This window comes from Tursiops truncatus, chromosome 10 (assembly GCF_011762595.2).
Source record: "Tursiops truncatus isolate mTurTru1 chromosome 10, mTurTru1.mat.Y, whole genome shotgun sequence".
In the NCBI taxonomy this organism is placed as follows: domain Eukaryota; kingdom Metazoa; phylum Chordata; class Mammalia; order Artiodactyla; family Delphinidae; genus Tursiops; species Tursiops truncatus.
In genome coordinates this window covers 19337890-19361640 of record NC_047043.1, presented here as the reverse complement: position 1 = coordinate 19361640, position 23751 = coordinate 19337890, and the positions used below count along the sequence as shown (strand labels likewise).

At 38.8% G+C, this 23751-nt stretch overlaps 1 protein-coding gene across 1 annotated transcript in view; it reads left to right on the top strand.

Annotated features, from left to right (window-relative positions):
- Positions 1-23751, top strand: part of DCDC2 (doublecortin domain containing 2) — a 158391-nt gene that overhangs the window by 34020 nt on the left and 100620 nt on the right. Inside the window, exons 3-6 of the mRNA XM_019944978.3 lie at positions 13482-13558; positions 13691-13822; positions 18334-18480; positions 20557-20611. Of these exons, the coding sequence (XP_019800537.1) occupies positions 13482-13558; positions 13691-13822; positions 18334-18480; positions 20557-20611 (411 nt within the window). The remainder of the gene's footprint in view (positions 1-13481; positions 13559-13690; positions 13823-18333; positions 18481-20556; positions 20612-23751) is intronic.

The window sequence follows — 23751 nt, the reverse complement described above, 5'->3', positions numbered from 1 at the left end:
TTGTTCTGAGCTAGTAGGCCTGGTATGTGAAAAAAATCTCCCCCACCACTTTTTGTGTATTCATGACAAAACTCATGACTGATCTTTGGGAGATAACTGCTTTCGTCTCTGTTTTAGCGGTGCAAGAAATGATTAATTTAGTGTGGAATTTAGGATGACTATTTTTTTGTTCTTTCCAAGTTGTCTCTTGGCTTGACAAAGTAATAGAAGGTCAAGTTTCTTTGAAACTACACCAAAACCCGAATGTAATCACGTGACAGAAGCACCTAAGTTTATTCTAGTTACAAGTGGAAGCTATTGTTGGTTATCTCAGGAGGGTTTTTTTTACATTTTTAGTGCAGAGTTGTGCATGATTATTGAGAGAGGATAGGGTGAGGGAGGTGAAGACAGGGCAAGGGAGGCCTCCCATGTATCAGATCTTTAGTTATGGTAAGGGGTGTTAAAGATTATATCTGTTTAGCTTTGTATTTTGAAATAATTTTAGACAAAAGTTGTCAAAGAGTACAGAGAATTTATGTACACCTTACTTCGCCCAGCTTCCTCTTTTAACATCTTACATAACATTAGTATCATTACTGAAAGCTGGAAATTAAAATTGATACAATGACTTAATTTATAAATCTTATACAAATGTTGCCAGTTTTCATGCTAATGTCTTTTTTTCAGGTCCTGGATTCAATCCAGAGTCCCACACTGCATTTAGTTTATCATGTTACCTTTGTTTCCACTAACCTGTTACTGCTCCTCAGTTTCTTATGACCTTCACAACTCTGAAGGTCAGTTATTTTGTAGCATGTTCTTTAGTTTGGGTTTGCCTGATGTTTTCTTGTGATTGGGTTTGAGGTTATTTATTTTTTGGCAAGAATACCAGGAGGTGATCTTGTGCCCTGTTCAATGCATCATGTCAGAAGGTACTGTTGGGGAAATATAATTAAAAACAAAATCCCTCAATCCAGAAATTTAAAACAAAATCTCTCAATCCCGAAATCCTCTCCTCAGAGGTAGTAGAGAAAGAAAGCACTTTTATTACTGAATGTGCATTAAATCAGAATATGATGTGAATCACAGGCAATCTAAGAAATTGCAATGACAGAAAGAAATTTTACTCTTTTATATAGTCAAGCAGGTGCCACCCACAATATACGTACATGTTTTCAAGATAAACAATAACTAGCCCTGAAGTGTGAGGACTTGAGAGTACCATTTGTCACGCACAGTTCATCATCAGTTCACCTGGTAATTGGGGTGACCATCTGTGTTAGCTAGTTGGCTTTATCCAGAAGAAAAACAAACTATAGTATTCATATCTTTATGAAAGGAGGTAGTTTTGCCACTTGGAGCAAGGTGTCCATTGAAATTACGCTTCTGTCCTCCAACAGAAAGTGGGAAATAGGGGTGCTATCTCCCTTGATGTTTACATCCTAGGTCTTTGAGAAAGACATTACCAGGTGATAAAGTTGACAAAGGCCTATCTTAATCTTCAAAGAGATTATACATACCTTTCAAAGAGAGGAGAAGGTGCTTACAGTTGCAAGTTTTCTAAAGTAAATGCTCTGAGAAAAAGTTAGGAAGGGAAATGTCTTGATTTCATCAGTGAGAATTAATCCTCTTTCAATTTGTATTTGTCGTTAGAGTAAATAATGCTGATATGTCTTCTTACTGGTGATACTAGCTTCGATCTCTTGGTTAAGGTGGAATCTAACAGCTTTCTCCACTGTAAAGTTACTGTGTTTCCTTTGTAATTAACAAGTATCTTGAGGGGAGATACTTTGAACCTATGCAAATATACTTTTTCTCATCATTCAGGATATCACTCACAAATTTTATTATCCATGGATGGTTCTTGCCTGCAACAGTTATTACAGTGGTGTTTACCTAATGATAGTTTCCTGTTTCCATTGTGCCTTCTACATTTATTAGTTGGAATTCTACTATACGGGAGAGATGTCCTTTCTCTCACCTTTATTTGCTCATTCATTCATTCAGTTATTTCTTTATATCAGTATGGACTCATGGATATTTATTTTATTCTCTTGGTTAAAATCCAGTACCATCGTTATTCATTTTGTTACTTAAATTATTCCTGCTTTGCCCATTGGGGACTCTTCCCAGATGGCTTCTGTGTCGTTTTGACATGGTCCTAACATTTTTTTGAGCACTTCATTACTTCCTAGCACCACAAGATGTTCCAGCCTCATTTTGTATCTTTCCTTCTCTGGCCCTTAGAATCAACTGCTTCTCCAAAGAAACCTAGTTCATTTTAATGGAGAATGGTATTTAGAAACCAATATCTGGACATTAGGGGTGCTCCTTGCTACTGAGATGTCATGGCTTTTAGGGCCTCTCAATAGACAGAGCTAGAAAATATATGTATATATGCAAGTACACACACCTACATTTATTTCTATATCTATACATTTGTGTATATATGCAGATATATATTTAAAAAACTGAGTGCATACTGATACCTCCAGTTCCACACCAGCAGCACAGGGTTCATTCTGTCCTTTCCCATTCCTTATATGAAACTTACTTCTCTCAACTGGGAAACCCCACTCTCATTATCCACAATATATTCATGTATTTGTTCAGTTTCAATGTACCTACAAAATAGTTTAAAAATTGCTACCTCATACTCCTATGAGAAACATTTAATTGACTAGAGTCAGTATTTGTGTAGTTCTTTTTGTCTTTAGCTTTCCAGTATACAGTAAGGACACTATTGTCCCAAGTTACTTAGGTTAGTTTTTTGCTTTCTCATCCCTTCTGTTATGGAACCAGGTTCGTTTGCCCGATGCACAGCAAGCCAAACACTGAGACACTGAGGTCTGCAGCAGAGAAAAGTTTTACTCACAAGGCAGCCAAGGGGGGAGATCCAAGAACAAATCTCAAATCCACTTCCCTGAAGGCAAGGGGCTTGGGATATTCATGGGATAAGGGAGCAGGGTGGTCTGAGGTGTGGGGGAAAGATGATTGGAGGAAAGAAAAAGGTGAAATAATCGGTGTTCTGTGGAGGCTGAACATGCTTTTTCATGGGATGTATGTTCAGGAAATGGCAGTGTTAACATGATTTGAGGGTGGAGTTTTTGGCCCTCTGATGTCAAAAGGTCATCCATCGGACACTTGTACAGGCCCCATTGAATGGTTGGTGGTCTTGACGGGTTTGAGCTGGGCAAGACTAGCTCCATGATCCTGAAAAACATTTTAAGCAACAGTTATTATATGTCAGAGGTATTATCTATAGGGGGAGGTCAAAGAAGCCTTGTGATGTATGTCTAAGCTACGCGAAACTTGGAAGGTGTGCAGTTTGCAAGAACAATTATAGCAAGCTTGGTTAGTGAAGGCAGGTTACAGGATATTATTTATTAAGAAAGTTATAGTTTAAGGGATCTAACTGATGACTGCCCTCTTTTTCGGTGTGGGTGTGTTATTTATTATAATACAGTTAGGTTCATTTGTTCCTGTTTATGTTCTGTTTTGGGTATACAACATTGTGTTTGATTTTAATTATTTGCCGTGTCCTGAAAGTCATAAGCTGTACAAAAAGATATACTGAGAGAAGTGTCTCTCACCCCCTGCCCCACTCCCATTCCTACTGCTTGGTTCCTAGTCCTGCATTCTTTATACCTGGTTCTTGTCCATTCCCCATAAGAAACCATTCTCCTTAGTTTCTGTCTTTATCCTATCCTTTTCCACAAATGAGCAGATATGTATCTCTACCTCTGTCTCTATCTCTATATCTGTATTCCTTTCTTTTCTATATGAAGGGTCCACGCTATAGATATCCTTTGGCACTTTGCTGTTTTTCACTTAACAGTATATCCTGGGAATCTACGTATAGGTGATTCTCATTCTTAATTGCAACTTCAGAGCTCTTCATTGTATGGATGTACCATACTTTTCTCAACCATTCTCCTATGTGTGGGCATTTAGATTGTTTCTAATATTTTATAATTACAAAAAATATTCCTAACGATCTGATTCCAGTTACAATGTGTGGTCCCCCCCCACACACACACACCAAGCAGTTCTCTGACACCAGCTGGGTGTCCTACAATTCAGCTCAATTCTGACACTATCTACCTGGAGATAGGTAGACCGTCCCCCTGCCCCCACTTGCTAATCTCAAGTCCAGGTTGTTACCTGTGCTTCTGAAGACCCAGCTATAGATCAAAGGTTCCAGTGACCCCCTCTTTTTGTTTGCTAGAGTGACTTTCAGAACTCAGAGAAACATTTTACCTACTAGATTACTGGTTTGTTATAAAAGGATAACCAGATGGGAGAGATGCATAGGGCAAGATGCCTAGAGAAGGGCACCGAGTTTCCATGCCTCTGAGCTGGTCACTCTCCCGGAATCTCCATGTGTTCACCAACCCAGAAGTTCTCAGAACCCTGTCCTTTGTTTTTTTTTTATTACATAGCCATGGTTGGGTATATCATTGGCCATTGGTGATTGATTCAACCTACAGTTCTTTTTCCCTTCCTATTGGTCTGGGAAGTAAGACTGAAAGTTCCAACCTTCTAATCACACATGGTTCTCTCACTCCTGCATCCCACCCTATGCAGAAGCTCAGTCACTGAGCATGGAGGCCCTCTCTGCCCTTCGTGAACAGTTCTGAATCCTCCACACAGAGCCCTGAGCGCATTGTGTGTGAACCACTAATAGTTGCTAAGTATGTTACTGTACTTTCTCTTGCCATCCGCTGACATGTTAATAGCTTTCTTAGTATTTATGAAAGACAGCATTTAGATCCTGTACAGTTGGCACATTCTTCAGTGGGAATCCTGGGGACTAAATGACTTATTTAAATGCAGGTGGAGGCTGTACTCTACCCCCGCATGCTCGGCATTGGTAACCTTTCATCTTGCGTTTTTATGTACACACTTCCAGCTGCTCCGCATTCTTAGTGGAAATTTTACATTCCACTGCCTAGATTGGTTCGGTAACCAGAATCCCATTTGGGAAGACAAACCAAACAAAAATGACAATGGTGAAATAGAAAGCAAGTTGTAGTAAGTGAAGAAGAATATTAAAGAAAAGACAATCCAAAAATTTTTTTCTTTTCAATGCCTTGTTAGTAGTGGTTTCCGTAATTACTCCTAAGAGTTCTCTTGGGTTAATTGGTTATTTTTTAACTTTATGAGGGTCATGTTATTCTCTTCAGCATAGCATTAGGGAAACCCATGCAGACTCATGAATGCCTTAAAAATGACTCAAGTCCTGTTTAGTTTTCCTATAAGATAGAGTGTCCATTGCAAATAATTATTTTAGAATAAAGTTAATAAATGTGAGGTTTAACATTATATATTCAGAATGCTTGGGATTATCTGCTCTTTCAAAATATTCCACAAAGTGCAAGAGAGAGAAAATTAAACCAGAAAGCCAATAGTTTAAAAATTTGTGGTATGCTGGGAAATTGATTTGATGGTTCAGAATTTGATGAAAATTAGTGGGCATTTTGTTTTTTAAGACAAAAAGATTTAGCAGTATGGACACGTTTAAATATATGCTTAAGAATACTTAAGAATTTTTCAAGGAAGGTATTACTAATGATGGGTATATTATCTTTTGGGTTACTTTTATAAAAGTTAAAAAATATTTTTTTAGACATTACGTTTTAAAGCCGTTTTAGGTTCACAGCAAAATTGAGGGGAAAGTACAGAGATCTCCCATATAGCCCTTGCCCCCAGGCATGCATAGTCTCACAAGAGCGGTAACTTTGTTACAGTTAATGAACCTACACTGACAAGTCCTAATCACCCACAGTCCATAGTTTACATTAGGGTTCACTTGTGGTGTTATATATTCTATGGGTTTAGACAAATGTATAATGACATGTAACTTTTGGGTCACCTTTAAGCTTAAAAGAAATCTTTTACCTTGCTGTTTTGAATAGCCATGTCATTTTGTGAATTTGTTTTGACTTGTTTTCCTGCTTCAATGAAGGGGGAGACATTCATTTAGAGAACAGTTCAAAAGCCAAATATGCAAACTGATGCTAAGATATCCATTATTGTCAGAAAAATGACCCTCTGAATAAGAGATGATAATTCACACCTGATAGATGAATCGTAACTCTTCCTTTGGATATCAGCCCCTGGACTGGGTACAACAACACAGGGACCTGTAGAGGACCCAGGTAGAGAGGAGTGGTTGCATCAGCTCATAGAAACTAATTGGACCCTTCTGGGAATGTTCTAAACAGCTGGTTCATTATAATTAGAGACATCTCCTATAACTAGGTTGTCGCTGAAGTTAGCGTGGTTGGAATTTTTTATTATTATCTAACAATGCTGATGAAAATATTTCAGTGGCTGGGCTGATTTAGCCACCATGCCTTTCTGGAATTTCTAAAATTTCAGGGGGTTAACAGATTTCAGTTTTCATTCCATTGGAGTTCCATAAATTATACTGATATGATCATGTAAAGAATAGTTGGCAGGTAGCAGTGAAGGGGAGAGAAACTTGGGTGGTCTTGAGAAGATACTGGAACCACTGGATAAGCCTGGTCTAGATATGCCTATATTTATAAATGTTTACAGATATTCAGTTGTATATAATTCAAGAAAGCTCTTACTTAAATGGGTACAAATATGTGTCTACTATTTCTGCTAGTGGCCAATTTCTGTCTTGGGCAACATTAGCAGTAGGAATGAACCCTGCACTGGGAATCAGAAGTGGACTCATGTGACTGCTTCTTTGCTTACTGTGTGACCTTGAGGGGTGGAGAGGCTCATCTTTTCCTTTCTATACAACTGGAATAATACTAACCTTATAATATTATTTTAAGGAATAAACATCACTATAAGTGTGAAAGCATTTTATAAATTCTGTTGTGTTTTACAGTTGTAAACTTATTTGAAAATAACTAACATAAAGATATTACAAAAAGTCAAGGTAACATGTGGAAAGTGTTTGATACAATTCTGGGCATGGTATGTGCTCAAAAACATTGGTCCAGTTTTATTTAATTAAAGTACTTACTGAAGACGTATACACACACACACACACACACACACACACATATACACACACAATGGGATATTACTCAGCCATAAAAAAGACTGAAATAATGCCATTTACAGCAACATGGATGGACCTAGAGATTATCATATTAAGTGGTTATCATATTAAGTCAGACAGAGAAAGATGAATATCATATGATATCACTTATATGTGAAATCCAAAGATAAAATGATACAAATGAACATATTTACAAAACAGAAATAGACTCACAGACATAGAAAACAAAGTTATGGTTACCATAGAGGAGAGGAGGGTAAACAAATTAGGAGTTTGGGATTAACATACACACACTACTATCAACAAGGACCTACTGTATAGCACAAGGAACTATACTCAATATTTTATAATAACCTGTAATGGAAAGGAATCTGAAAAAGTATCTATCTATCTATCTATCTATGAATCACTTTGCTGTACACTTGAAGCTAACACAGCATTGTAAATTAACTATACTTTAATGAAAAAAAAGTATTTACTGAGTGAATTCTATGTCCAAAGTGCCAAAGTGCCATGCATGGATTCTTTGAGTTATAGATGAGGCTCGTTACTAAAAAAAATAAAAGAGAGATGCAGTCCATGAAAATATTGATAACATAAGGGGAATATCTTATACCTATGAAAAATGTTGTATGGAGATTCAGACAAAATGATATGGAATTTCTGAGGAGAATTATATCCAGATGAGTGGAGGGTAGGGGATAGAATAGTGAGAAATGAGGTTAGAGTGTGAAAAGATGGGGCCAGATCAGATGTGATCTCAAATACCCAAGTCCAGGACATGTGGACTTCATCTGAAGGCAGTGAAGGAAAATAGAGTTGAAGGCTCTTTGTGTAGGTTGGGCTATATTTTGCAAATAAGTAGCTTCAGTATGTTTTTTTCCTAAATGCCTAAGTCTATCATATATGGACAGTTACAAAAACGTGATTTTTAAAAAAAAATTTATTTATTTTGTTTATTTTTGGCTGCATTGGGTCTTCATTGCAGTGCGCGGGCTTTCTCTAGTTGCGGTGAGCAGGGGGCTACTCCTCGCTGCGGTGTGCGGGTTTCTCGTTGCGGTGGCTTCTCTTGTTGTGGAGCACGGGCTGTAGGTGCCTGGGCTTCAGTAGTTGTGACTCACGGCCTCAGCAGTTGTGACGCATGGGCTTAGTTGCTCTGCGGCATGTGGGATCTTCCCGGACCAGGGCTCAAACCCATGTCCCCTGCATTGGCAGGCGGATTCTTAACCACTGCGCCACCAGGGAAGCCCATGTGATTTTTTTTAAAAAAGCAATTTAAAATTGAATTTTTAAAATGTATCAGGAGTTTTTACAAGAGATCAGTGGTCATTAGATTTTCATGATGGTGTCGTTTAAAGGCATCATTTCCTCAGGTTCTTAGACCGACTTTGGTTTACTTGGCCTAGGGTTTCAAGAGGTGGTGAGTGCTGAGATTTGAGGCAGGTAGACCTGAAGCATTCAGCCTTAGCAGCCCCAGAGAATGGTATTGCCACTTCATTAATTAGTTCATGGAGCATCCCTTTGGGCTAGTTTAGCAGGATTATCTATTTTTACAGAGCAAGAAAATGAGGTGTGAGGTGTTGAATTGGCAATCAGTCCTGGAGTTCAGAATTTCAGACGTTTAGTCAGTTCCTCAGTTTGTAGATCTTGTACTTATTAATCCAAATATGTATTTTCACAACAACAATTTTAGTTTCATTGAGTTTATTTTTTTAAATAAAAATTCATGTTTTTAAGTCATGCAGGTTTTACCTTGAATTTGACCCAGCTGTGATATTGTCCAAGTGTCACGTGGAATTTGTGAACTTGAGTTAAATTATATACTTAGACTTGTCAAATTCACATAACATTTTTTTTGTTTGTTGTTGGGTTTTGTTTGTTTGTTTGTTTTTTGGTATAGCCATCTGTGACATAAACACAATCTAAATAAGATACCAGAGGCAGAGTGATATATTGAAAGGTGCATGTGATTTATATTCAAAGACCTGGCTCATCCCATTCTAGCAGAGTGAACATGCTTAAGTCACTGTTGCCCTCTTTGACTTTGAAATGTTTCCAAGAAAAATGTTAGCCAAATATTTAATCTATCTATCTATCCATCCAGCTGTCTAATTTCTACTCAGGGAGTGACTCCTCTCTGATTCACCAGGCTAACCTACTTCTCAATATCCAAATAAACTGGGTTTTCCAAGACAACGTTGAACCCAGTGCAGAATCAAGGTAAGAGGTCAGCTGTAAGCATGTTCTGCTTTTGCCTGGTGGTGGTTCCCTCACTAACTGACAAAGCCAGCCGGGAGTATGATCTCTGCTGAGTCCACAATGAATGTTCAAGTTTTGCATTGATGCCTTTTCAGTCGATTTGGTTCCATAGTCACAGATTACACCTAACACTGGTCAGGATGCTCACCAGCAAGACACTCCTGGTACACAGGGGTCTGAGTGGGAGTACCTCATACTCAATCCTTTGGGGTCCATCCCTCCATAACCAGATGTGTTGATACTTAACATTATTCTCATATTTCAAACATTATTTATTCTCAAAGGGCAAGGGAAAGTGTACAGCCTAATAAGAAAATGTACGTGTTTTAAAAATATATTCTAATTGATTATTATGTTTCCCATATCTAAGCCACAGTGTCTCTAGATTAGCACCAAGTGACCAAGTGACCAACACTTAATCTCTGATAAGGACTCTGGGAAAGCTCCCCTTATATGTAGTTGATTTGTTTAATTCTTTTGTGATTTAAGTTATTATTTAAAATGCCAATTAGAGGGCTTCCCTGGTGGCATAGTGGTTGAGAATCCACCTGCCAATGCAGGGGACACGGATTCGAGCCCTGGTCCGGGAAGATCCCACATGCCGTGGAGCAGCTAAACCCATTTGCCACAACTACTGAGCCTGCGCTCTAGAGCCCACGAGCCACAACTACTGAGCCCGTGTTCCACAACTACTGAAGCCCGTGCGCCTAGAGCCCGTGCTCCACAACAAGAGAAGCCACTGCAATGTGAAGCCCGTGCACCACAACGAAGAGCAGCCCCCGCTCGCTGCAACTAGAGAAAGCCCGTGCACAGCAATGAAGACCCAATGCAGTCAAAAATAAATTTATTAAAAAAAAAAACCAATTAGAAAAATGCATTTTTAATGAAAAATGGTATTTTTTCCCCTCAAAAGTCCTAATTGTTTTATACAATGGTCTTACATTTTTTTTTCAGTTCAAACATATTACTTGGATTATTTTTTCAAATTCTTTTATTAGTATATCTGGAAACAGACTGATTTAGTTATTTTAACTAAAATGACTCAAAGAAATATATATTTAGGATTAATCTTCAGTTCAGCTGGTTAATCATGAACATTTGGAGAGTATTTTTGTCATACTGAATGAGGAAAACAACTTATTCAAGACAGATGGTTTAATTTAATTCAAGCAACAACTTACAGACTCAGAATAAAGTTATATAATTATTTAAAAAATCATCTATTTGTGAATTTCTATATATAACAACTATAGACATGTATGCGCTAAAGAAAAATAGCATATATCAGGCAGCTCAACAGGAGTTTCCAAGTTATTTGTTTGTCTAATGTATTCACCTTCATCTTTAATTCAACAATCTAACAGTGTATTAAGCAATCAAGTTTGGAAGGAAAGACATTTGAAAAAATAACATTTGGTGTGACGTATGTGCTCAGTACATTACTAGTTAATATTGAGGGTAACTACAAAGTAACAGTAGGGACAATAAATTAAAAACCAGATAAGTAAAATGTACAATATGATAGATGATGGTAAGTGCTATTAAAAAAACCAAAAAGGCAGGGAAGGGCAATAGAGAACCAGGGATGTGGCAGAAGCTTTAAGTTCAGTGGCCAGGGAGTCAGTATTAAGAGGTGGGGAGGATTTCACGAAGCAGATACTATCAGCATAGATGCAGAATCAGAAAGGCCTGTCCTTCACACAGGCAAAGACTCATTTGCAGTTAAACAAGCTGAGCCTTAAGAAGAAGCAAATCTGCTGGGAGAGGGATTTGTAGTCATCCAAGGTGCTATAAAGTACAACCCTGGCCACAAAACTTTATTCCTTGGAAATCGAATCTATTTTCTTATGCTATAGTATGAACTAAATAAATTAAGGGACGCTTGGGATCAATCAAGAGTAAGCTTGCAATACATTCCATTAAACTGAAAAAACTGCCTCTTCTTTATTTCAGCAAATTCTCAATTCTAATAATTTATTCTACAGAAATGCTTACATATTTATGCAAATAGATATTTACGAGGAAACCTATCATGGCATTATTTGCAACAGCAAAATTTAGAAACAACCAACAGGATTGTCACTGAGGGACAGGTTAAATAAATTATGGCACATCCATGGTGTGGAATATACACAGCTATTACCAAGAATGAAGCAACCCTTACTGTAACTACCAGTATGGAACAACTGCCATGGTAATTGTTAAATGAAAAAAGCAAGGTGCAGAAGAATGGGTACAGCAGGTTGTCCCTGTGTTTAAAAATTACTTGTATAAAATGTTCACGTAAGACAATATGTATATGTAGGTATAGGCTGCCTTTGAATGAATATTGCTAATTCTGGTTGCAGCTTTGTGGTTGGGGGACAGGAATGGGAAAGAGTCTTCCTTTTCACTGTATGCTCCATTTTACCACTTGAATATTGGTCAGGTGCATGTATTATCTGTTAAACTTTTTTTTTAAAGAAGTCAACATCACTGCAAATATTAGCTTAGGGCCAAGAATCTCTGGGTTTAAAATGCAAAAAAAATTATTGTGATTGATTAAAAATTTTTTACTCTAAATTAGAGTCTCTTTTAATTAAATTTCAATAAACATTTATTGTTCAACTAGCAGGCATTGCCAAGTGCTGTTTTAGGCACTGGAGAGTCAAGAAGAATTCTACCCCTTGTTCTTCTCAAAATGGCATAATTTGATTGAAGAGAGTCCCATAAATTATTTAGGGTTAATATTTATCTCTAAAATAACTACCAAAGTGCAAAGCAAATAGTGGTTCACTTGTATGGACAACCCTGCCCCTTAGTATGTGTGATTTTAGGCAAATTAATTAATTAAGCTCCAGTTTCTTCATCTGTAAAATGGGGTTAAATAGTAAGTACTTACTCAGGGCATAGTTTTGATGATTAATGGAGGAAGGTAGGCTAGTTTGACCTGAACTCACAACTAGGGGCTGGGGAGGAAGGAGTGTTAGTGGGAGATGAGGGAACCAAGGAAGTAGTGGTTGGTCATGGGGGTCCTTGTAGGCCAAGCTTAAGAGTTGGGATATATCTTTCAGTGGAAACCAGATAGCAGAAGACTGAGGAGAGGATAGGGTGGGAGGAATTAGGAAGAGGAATGATGAAGAGGAGAGAAAGGGCCAAAGGGTCAAGGGAGAAATTGAAGACACCAGATGGGGGTGAAGGGTCCTAGCTATTTAATGGAACAAGTAGAGGCAGCAGGGGATAAAATCAAGATGGGGGCTTAGCTTTGTAAAGGGATAAGGATCCCTCTCCTGAGACAGGCAGCAAAGGAGAAAAGTGGTGAAGATGTAGATGAAGTGGGTTATGGAGGGAAGGGAGGTTGAAAGCCTTCATGCCTGTTGGCCTTTATTTTCTTGAAGTTTGGAGGGAAATGCTGTGCTGAGAGTGCGTGTGCCTGGAGTGTGATTTTAGGATTTAGGATGAAAGGTAGGGATTTGGACCGTTCACTGTGGGAAATGTAAGAAGTTGTTGATTTGGGAGGAGGACAGGGTTGGCCGATGCCAAAGCCTTGTCTCAGGCCAAGGTGCCCGAGGGGCCATGTGGTTCTCGGTACAACAGCCTGGACCCTGGAAGCAAAAGGAGCCGGAAAGATGACCAGACCTACCCAGATGCAAGGGGTTCGGGAATGGAGGCTGGTGGTCAGAGTCTGGCTGGTGGATAGAGAAAGAAGTGAAGTCGAGAAAAGTTGATGAAGTCAGTCTCAAGAAAATAGGATGGGGTCAAGTGCCTGGTGGGGACCCAGAAACTCTAGGCAGCAGGCGGGTGAGGAGAGATGACCAAACACTGTGTTGTGGCTGGAGGGGGAGAACCCTTGGGAGTTCAAGATTTTATAGGATTATTTTATTTTATTTTTGTTTTACAGAAAGTAATTGCTTAACAGAGTTGCCTTAAAATTCTCATAATAGCTCAACAGTTTCTGTTGTTGGCACAGACCATGAGCAGTATGCCCAGGGCTTAAGTGAAATTTTTCTTGAGAGCTCTGTTAAGGCAACATGCCATCTATAGAGGGTGAGCCCAGAGTGTTTATGTAAGTGGAAAAAAAGCAAGGTTTTAACAAAGGCAGCACAGGTCTCAGCCAGTTCCCTGGAAACCTGTAATTTTTCCTCATAGGGGGAAAAAAAAAGCACTCGGTGCTTTGTATTTCATAAGCTCGGTGATTTGTATTTCTTTGCTTTTGAAGGTAAAACCAGTAATCCACAGCAGGATCAACGTGTCAGCTCGCTTTAGAAAACCGCTTCTGGAACCCTGCGCTATCTTGTAAGTTGGAGCCCTTTACATTTTGACTTAAAATTGATGTGGTGGTTTCCTTTTGGGTTGGGATTTATTTTGTAGTTTTAAAGACATAACTGTGTCAAACGGTTTGGCTCACTGGCTTTTCTTTTTTCCCAGCTTGATTGCAAATGGAGACCTTATAAACCCAGCTTCTAGACTCCTCATCCCTAGAAAAGCCTTGAATCAGTGGGATCATGTACTACAAATGGTCACGGAAAAAATAACTCTGAGGAGTGGGGCTGTCCACAGGTATGTCAAAGTAATCTTGCAAGTGGATGGGTTTCAGAATTGCTAAGGAAATTCCCAAGAGGCTCTGGAGTCACTGGTCCCTAGATTTGAATTTCAGCTCACCAGTTAGGCTCTATATGCCTCAGTTTCTCTATCTGTAAAATGGGTATATAATTGTTCATACCTTGTAGAGTTGTTTTAGGAAGGAGTTAATCCGTATAAAGAGCTTAGAACAGTACTTGGCACATAGTAACGTCTCAACAAATATTAACTGTGTATATATTCTTTGGCACATAGAGCACATCAACAAATGTTAACTATTTTTTTCTTTTGATTTACAACAAATAGGCAAGCATCAGCATTGCTTTATTTGAGAAGGACTTTTTTTTTTTTTTTTTTTGAGTGAGCCAGCTTCTTGACTCTTAAATAACTGTCCTTTTCTTTAGGAGATATTTATAATTATCTGATGGTCCAAATTATTTGCCTCAGGTAAAAAAAATCAGACATCAGGAGGTATTAGTGGGTTTAGGAAGGAGGCAAGTTAGAGAGGATAATTAAGTGGGGTTGCCTAAACCTGAGAAATCAAAAACATTTTTCTCAAGTTCTAATATTTAAGTGAAGATTAAAATCATGGCTTTTAAGTTGTGAAGCCTGTGAAACTATACCTTGACGGAGGCTCACTTATTTATTATCTCATAGGTGGGAAGGTTACAAGTAATATAGACATGTACAGAGATTATATATAATATGTGACACACAAATGTTTGAAATCCAATGAAGAGTTTTCTGGTAGTTACTCTTGAATATTATCCTCACCCAGTCTCTCTAACATACTCCACTGGTAGAGAACACTATAGACATATAGGGTAAAATAAGCTCTCAGATGGTTGTACGTTTTTCAGTTAAATGTGGGTACAGATTAATGTATGCATATTTACATATATTAGTATATATAGTTTCACAACCATTGTGATTTTAAATATAATTGTTTTAATTGAAAGTGTAATACTTCACATGCGGTAAAAAATTCAAATAGGACAAGAATATAAATAAAAACTATTTCTCCCACCTCAGGTTCCCCAGTCTTTCTTTCCAGTACTTTTCTGCATCATTGCAGGATGGAAACTGGAATTCATAGAAACACAAATGGGAACACACACACACATGAATAAATATGTAAATACACCTTGCTTTTTTTCCCCTGTAACAAAAAATCTTGGACAGTTTTCTTATCGGCACAAATAGGTCTATCTTACTGTGTTTAACGATTACAAAATATTCCATTTTATGGGTGTACCTTAATCTATTTAACAGTCTCCTCTTGATGGAAATTTCGGTCATTTTCAGCCTTTTGCTATTACAGTACATATTTTTGTATCTAAGCAGAGTTTATTAAGAGATGAAAGTGTAGAAGTTGAATTGCTGTATCAAGTGGTGAATTTTGATAGATACTGCCAACTGTCTTCCAAAGAGTCTGTACTAATTTACCAAAAGTGCATGAGAGGGCCTGTTTTTCATGCTCTCATCTATACTATAAAACTAACAAACATTTTGTCTTGGTAAAAGTAGTATTTCATTGTTTCTTGAATTTTATTTATTTAATATACTACAACAACAACATCACTGATCATTTCTTGTGTGCGAGTCATTATTCCAAGAGTTTTACATTTTTAACTTAATTAACTCATCAACCCTATGAGGTGACTAGTTCTATTATTCTCTTTTAATAGACATGAAACATGAGACATAGAGGGGGAAATTTACTTGCCCAAGATTATTCAGGTAATGAGTAGAAGGGCTGGAATTCAAACCTAGTAGGTAGTCTGCTCCAGAGCCTGTGCTGTTAACTACCAAGCTAGTCTGTAAATAAATGCCATACATTTATGTCCCATTATATATGAATGAACATATTTATTACATATGAATATATATCTCTCATGGCCTTTGCACATTTATTTTATTGATTTATAGGGACTCTTTATATATTACAGAAATCAGCCCTTTCTCATATATGAGTTTTAAATATGTTTTCATATTTAAATATGTTTAAATATGTTTCCAATTTGTATTTTTATAACTCTTTATGTTTCTTTTTGCACACAGATATGATGAATTTTGATGCAGTCAAATTTTCAATCTTTCATTATGATCATTAGGTTATAATGAGATATAAAATTTGATATAAAATATCAAATAAAATATAAAATATAAATATATATAAAATAATGAGAAAAATAATGAGATTATAAAAATATTCTCCCATGTTTCAGTCTTTCAACTTTTAAATTTCATTTAAACCTTTGATCCTTTTGGACTTCATTTTGGCATCAGGAGTAAAGGCAGATCTCAACAGTTATACACTGATATTTTTTAAAAGATATATAGTTTTGTTTTTTGACACATACATAGATGTAAACCCACTCCATAAATAATATGAACCACCACAAAGATACATACACACAATTGCATGCCCAGATACACCTGTTCATACATACATTGATATGAACAAATGGATACATAGAAATAAAATACATTCCAGAACAAATACAGAAATGAGAATATAGTTATATGTCCCCTGAACACCTGAATACTTGGAGAGGCTTAATTCTTACTGTAATGCCAGACATGAATGAGATTTGGTTGCTGCTCACTTGGGACACGCCTACCCTCCCTTAACGGAACAGAGCAGGAAGGGTTGGACCCTCCCTGTGCATCAGTATATATATCAAAAGCATCCCACACAAATTGGTTCAACTCCTTGTTTATGATTCCTGTGCTTTGTAGCAAAGTAAGAAAGCAGGTCAACAAGAGTCATATAAAAGAAGGCTCAAATCACAGGCTAGAATTTATTCAGTATCTTTTACCTACCTGTTGAGGAAACCAGTCAAATTTTGGCTGTTTCCAGAGTCACAGCTTGGCTGCCTTTTAATTTCTAGCTATAAAAGTTAACTACTGGACTTCCCTGGTGGCGCAGTGGTTGAGAGTCCGCCTGCCGATGCAGGGGACACGGATTCGTGCCCCGGTCCGGGAAGATCCCACATGCGGCGGAGCGGCTGGGCCCGTGAGCCATGGCCTCTGAGCCTGCGCGTCCGGAGCCTGTGCTCCGCAATGGGAGAGGCCACAACAGTGAGAGGCCCGCGTACTGCAAAAAAAAAAAAAAAAAAAAAGTTAACTACTGATTCAGATCTTCCTATTTTGAAGGAAAATGAAAGAAGAAGAATAACTGGATCTAGGCCAGTTGTTCTCAACCAGGGCAATTTTGCCACTAGGGGATGCTTGCAGTGTCCGGAGCCATAGGGAATAGGGGCAGCTACCATCTGCCATCTAGTAGGTAGAGGCCAAAGGTGCTGTTGACTTCTTACAATTTCCAGGACAGCCTCCCCACCTCTCCTACAATTATCAGGTCCAGAATGTCAATAATGTTCAGCAACCCTGGTGTAGGTCAAGGTAGGAAATCCAGATATCTGGGTTAAGTGTTGGTATTTAGACTTTGAGGGATAGAATTACATTATAAAGAAAGACTTTAGCATCTTTATACCAACTCAGTACTAACACATTTTAGGGGGTTTGGTGGCTGTTTTTGTTTTACTTCTTGACTCCATATGATATGGCCGTTTACATAATCAGTAAACAAGTAGACAGGTCAATGGCAACTATCACTGCCCTTAATTATATAATATAAGAAGTCTGAGAATCTTAAAAGTTATTATCTTAAAACTCTTCCAGTTACTAACTCTTTTGTTTATCACCTTCAAAGACATGCCTTGTCTTTGTGGTGTAGTTTTCTAATAGTCTGTTTTTTCTTGTTCTTTAAACAAGTTCTGTGGACACTTTAAATCGTCTAGCAGAGTTATCACTGTTCTTTTAATAAGTAACATATTGTAGTTTGCGGCAGCAGTTTTACAGTAAAGGGAAGTTCTTGTGAAATCCCTTGATTCTGGGAAGATGAGGGAAGGCAAAAGAAAAAAGAAAGGAAGCACGAACGCTATGCAGTTCTGCATCATTAATACTAGCAATGGGTTCTTTTACCGCCTGCCCTCTCACCTCTTGTTTTCTGACCCAGTTCTGTGTGCTTGGATGTAAAGTTTTGGCTGAGGGCTGCTCTTGCATGGAATGCAGTAAGTGGCTTGTCAGCCTGACCAATGCTTTAAGAAAATGAATTTTAAAGGTGCTCACAGAATATAAGTAGAAGAATCAAACTTCAGTGGAAGGCGAGCTTCATTTAAAGCACAACGTTCTCTACAAGTTAATTCTTTCCCTCTAAAATCTAAATAGGGCAGCAATAGGGGATCATTATGTTAGATTGTCAGGTTTCTTGGGATGAAACACTGTACAGCTAGAGAGTAACTGCATCTGCATTACAGCAATGGCATTTAGCTGAGTCTAATGACTTTGAAGCATTTATAATTCAGTAATTAGCATAGTAACAAATGAGCCAACTTAAGAACAGAGTTTTTAATTGACTCTGTGATTTTAAGCAGTTCTTGCAATGCTTGTTAAAATTTTAATCGCTGGCATTCATATTTTGGCAGACTTTATACTTTAGAAGGAAAACTGATTGAGAGTGGGGCAGAGTTGGAGAATGGGCAGTTTTACGTGGCTGTCGGCAGAGATAAGTTTAAGAAATTGCCTTACAGTGAATTACTTTTTGACAAGTCAACGATGAGAAGGTCTTATGGGTAAGTTTGCATCCTCATTCACTTCTCACATTTTAATTATCACTTGAAATAGCATTGAGTCTTATGCTGACCACTGGTCTATTTTATAGAATCTTGTTTATCAGTTAAAATGGAAAGCATGTATGAAATAAATTAATCGGTGTTTATTTTGCCATGATTGGAGATTGAGAACTATTGCATGAAAATATAATTTTGAGGAATCCATGATAGACTGTATAGTATTGTTTTACCATTCACTTACGAATTTATAATGAAGACTTATTTTTGTGAAAAAGATACAGGGCAGTAAGCTTCTAAACAGCATACGTTATTAGAAGTTTTAATAGCATCTTAACTGGTTAGCTAGATGGAATAACTTTTCAGGTGGTGCGTAGAGAAACTTCTAAAGGTCATTAAAAATGAATATTTTCTACTTTAAAAAATAAAAACAGTAAAATATAAAAATGATATAGTTCCTTTTGTACAAATAAGTAGAATGGCTGGGTGTGTAATTATTACATGCAGAATTTTAAAGATTACACTATTAACTACACACAGTGCACAGTGGACCATTTTCCTCTATGAGATGTCATATATTTGTGAAGAATGCCTTATTTCAGCCCAGTGGATGTATGCTGAGGCATGCATTTTCATGAAGAGCCCCAGCCCTGGATGCAGGGACCGTTTGGCTTGCTCATGGTGCACTGCAGTCCATCTCTGCTGCTTTCCTGTGTCCACTTTGCTAGAAAACTGACTTTTTGTAGTTGTCCTCTGCTAGGGTGGGTGATTTGTGGCCGAGATAGAGCAGAATGTCACCAATTTGTTCTCCATTAATTTGCAATCTGTGTAGCTTGATGGAGAGGCTAGCCAAGGGTTTCATAAGTAATAGAGGAAATGGAATTTCAGGGGTGGTGTTTGAAGTATGCAAGCAGACTTACTGGAACCATCCTTACCCATCCATGAAATCAAATCCTTCACAACCTTTGCTAAACAATACGGGGTTAGGCTGCTGGGCGTTGCAGTACACACTGCAGTAAGAGCTTGTACTTGATGGCAGTGAGAAAACTAGCTCATGGTGGCCTTTCTCAGACAGATTAGTAAGATTTACCTTTATCTCTGTGGCCTCCTTATTTTCAGAGAGGGTTAGGTTTCAAGATGGGTTGGGTTTTAAGATGGATCTTTTCCTATAATAGAAACATCTGGGAAATAACTTACTCTTAGAGCCGAAGAGAATTTTTTACTTTTTGGTCAGAATGACTGGTTTAGAAACTCCCTGAATAGACATGCCAGTGTTTTACTATTCTATGCTTCTATCAGAGGCAGACATTATAGACATGATAAAAACTATGGAAATTTATAGTTTTAAATGCCATCTGGCAAAATCATCACTCGGCTTGGGAAATGATTTTTTGAAATGCAAATAGAAAATTTAGAGATCTGATTTAAAATGCTACGAAAAAACTTAAGACAGTACTAAATTTATTTGTAAGCATCAATTAAAATACTATACAAGAGGGCCTTCCCTGGTGGCGCAGTGGTTAAGAATCCGCCTGCCAAGACAGGGGACGTGGGTTTGAGCCCTGGCCCGGGAAGATCCCACATGCCTTGGAGCAACTAAGCCCGTGTACCACAACTACTGAGTCTGCACTCTAGAGCCCGCGAGCCACAATTACCGAGCCCACGTGCCACAACTACTGAAGCCTGCGTGCCTAGAGCCGGTGCTCCGCAACAAGAGAAGCCACCACAATGAGAGGCCCGCGCACGGCAACGAAGAGTAGCCCCGGCTCACTGCAACTAGAGAAAGCCCGTGCGCAGCAACGAAGACCCAACACAGCCAAAAATAAATTTAAAAAATAAATAAATTTATATTAAAAAATACTATACAAGAAAACACTAAAGGTCTTTTGGAATGGAATTTGGAAATGTTATGGTGGTCTTTGTGAAATTGGGAAAGTCTATGGGACTTTTTGTGAAATACCGATGTCAGTAAGTAGTTGAGTTCCATGTCAGGATGACAAATTGAGATGACGATTATCTTGCCTTATATATTATTTGTGAATAATGCTCAGATTTCTAAATTGCAATTTGTTTCCGCAGTCAGAAAGCCTCTTCGCTACCTCCTATTGTAGGATCCAGAAAGTCTAAAGGGAGTGTAAGTATCAGATACTTTACTCATTAATGTTCTATATTTCTGTATGATACACAGAGACTGTCCTTTGGGTTTCAATTAAATTCGAAGAAATGAAACTTAGCCACCTTGTGGTATATAAGCAATCATGTGAAACAACACTAGAACATTAATGTTACAACTAAGTTTCTAAAGGAGAGCTAACATTTTAAAAATGTGGATTTCAAAATATCTTTTTCCTAATATACAGACCTGATAAAATTTATACCATGGTTGAAATCTAGGCAGTGATACACAAATGAGAAGAAACGCTGTATTACGTCACACCAGTGGTCTGCCCAGTCTTGTTTTCTGTCACTGACCAAGACTGAAAAGAAAGTTTTTGTAACAGAATAGTAATCCTCGGTTATGTTCCTTTAAAAGATTGAGAATCATTCCAAATATTTATCTCCTTATCAGAATCTTTTCCATCCATCATTCATTCATTTGTTAATTCAGGAAATGTCTACTAAATACCTATTATATGGGAACTGTGACAAGTATTTAGTAGGTAACTTCTTAACCTATTTGTATTTTTTGTCTGTACCCCCTCATGGAGGTGGGTTTCATGTCATGCTGGAGAATTGCTTTGACAGGTCTTCTTGGCTGAAACTTCTCTTTCTACTCTTTTGGTTGAACTTCCTGACCTGTAGTGGTCAGAAGTGATCTGGCATTTCCCCTTTCTGAATGAAATAAGCAAAACGCTTATGCTGGTGTTCTGTAAAACAAGTGGCTGCTGGGCAATGATACTGTCTCCTAATGATGATTTAGATATTTCTTCCCCTCCCCCCTTTCTGTAATACCATGTGAAATTCTTGAAAAAGAAAAATAATTTTGTGTGAAGAAATAGTGCTGATCTCAGTATAACAAACAACAGACATACCCACTCATTCGCTGTAACTATTGTACTATTTATGACAAAGCTCTTGCTCTCAAGAAACTTACAGTCTAATTGAAATAGAGAAAATAGTTTGAAAAGGTAACTAACAAGCTAAAGCTAAATATAAAAAATGTGCTGAGATAGGTATACAGAAGGAATGAGACAAAAGGAATCAATGTGCATTTGGCCAAAGTACATGGAGGAAGTTGAATTTGAGCTGTGCCTCTGAGGACTGTTTAAGATTCGGGTGAAGGTTAGTGAGAGGAAAGGGGAGATAGAAAGGACAGTGTGGAGAAAGGAGCAGAGATGAGCGCATGGAGAAACAATAATTTTGGCTGATATTTAGTGAACACTCGAGGGTTCAACACCATGCCAAGGGCTTTACAGATGTGATTTATTTAACCCCAACCCCATGAGCCAGGTACTGTTGTTATTGCATTTAAAAATGAGAAAAGGAGGGCTTCCCTGGTGGCGCAGTGGTTGAGAGTCCGCCTGCCGATGCAGGGGACACGGGTTCGTGCCCTGGTCTGGGAAGATCCCACGTGCCGCGGAGCGGCTGGGCCAGTGAGCCATGGCCGCTGAGCCTGCGCGTCCAGAGCCTGTGTTCCGCAGTGGGAGAGGCCCGCGTACTGCAAAAAAAAAAAAAAAGAGAAAAGGAAACACAGATAGTAGAAGTAGCATCTCCAAAGGCTCCATTGAGTAAACGGAGGGGAAGGATTGAGTCTGGATGGCCCGCTTGGAGGGAGCTAATGCTTCTGACCCCAGGGGGACAATGAGTCCCTCCCGCCAGCTGGAACAGAGGCCCCTCCTGGCGTGGAGGCTGACATGCTCACTTGGTAGGTGGTGGCAGGTTTTTTTTTTTTTCTTTTTCTTTTTTGTGGTATGCGGGCCTCTCACTGCTGTGGCCTCTCCTGTTGTGGAGCACAGGCTCCGGACACGCAGGCTTAGCGGCCACGGCTCACAGGCCCAGCGCTCTGCGGCATGTGGGATCCTCCCGGACCACGGCGCGAACCCATGTCCCCTGCATCGGCAGGCAGACTCTCAACCACTGTGCCACCAGGGAAGCCCTGGTGGCAGTTTTAGATGACCTTGAATGTCAGAATGTAGAGTTTAGTCTTTAGCCTTGAGTTAAGGGAAGCTCATGAAGGCTTCAGAGAAGTGAGAATGTTGATCCAAGTCCAGTCTAGAAAGGCCAGATCTTTTATGTGGAGAAAACCTTAATATGGTGAGAGGCCATCGATGAGGTGTCAATTACAAAGCAACTTCCATAACCTTGGCGTAAAGTGGTAAGAGCCTAGACCAGGTAGGTGGTGAGGGAGCAGCAGTAGGTGATTATTGCTTATGAAGAAACAAAGGACTTGCTAGGTGATTGGATACAGGGGATTAATGGAGCAGTTGGAGCCAAAGATAACTGCAAGTTTCTGAGCTTGGATGCCAGAGAAAATGGTGGTACTATGGCTAAGAAGGGGGCAACTAGAGGAAAGAGTGACCTGCTTACTTTCCAATGCATTGAGTTGTGTCATCACGGAATCTAGGTGAAAAATGTTCAGCTAGCAGTTGTAAATGGCAGAGGCTGAGGACATCAGATGTTGATTTGCAAGTTCATCCACATGATGGTCATAGTCGAAGAGCAGAGACGTGTCATGGTGGTGTTCTTTCCTCGCACCCAGCACAGCCTGTCAGGGAGCAGGGTTCTTCATGCTGTTGAGTGAGAGGATGGGGGAGTAGGTGCCGAGAGAGAGAGAGAGACAGACAGACAGACAGACAGAGCAGTGAGAACCACAGAGAACCCAAAACTTCATGTGTGTGGAGAGCAAGGGGAGAGAGAGAATTCTAGTAACTGGAAAATATATTTTAGCCACAATAAAGCTAAATAAAAACCAGGAAGTTAGGGTTTGGAAATTCTGTCCTCTTGCTCTTCTTCAGGACTTTGGAGTGGAATCGCTTCCACGTCCCATGCACATGTGAGCTCATTAACTCTCACAGTACAGCTGGAAAGGTGATGGTTAAACAGAGACCAAGTGTAGTTGAGTAACTGACCTAGGTCATAGGGAAAGTTCATGTCAGAACCAAGATCAGGACTCAGCTCTTTACATCCACAATTACTGAACTTCAGGATTAGGTGCTTACTCTTCTGAAATTTAGAATGTCTGAGTTTTTATTAAAAATGTGTAATGTGTTTCCCGTTTTAAAATTCATACACAGGAGGCACATACATGCCTCTTTCTTGCTCGCTTGTTTGGAC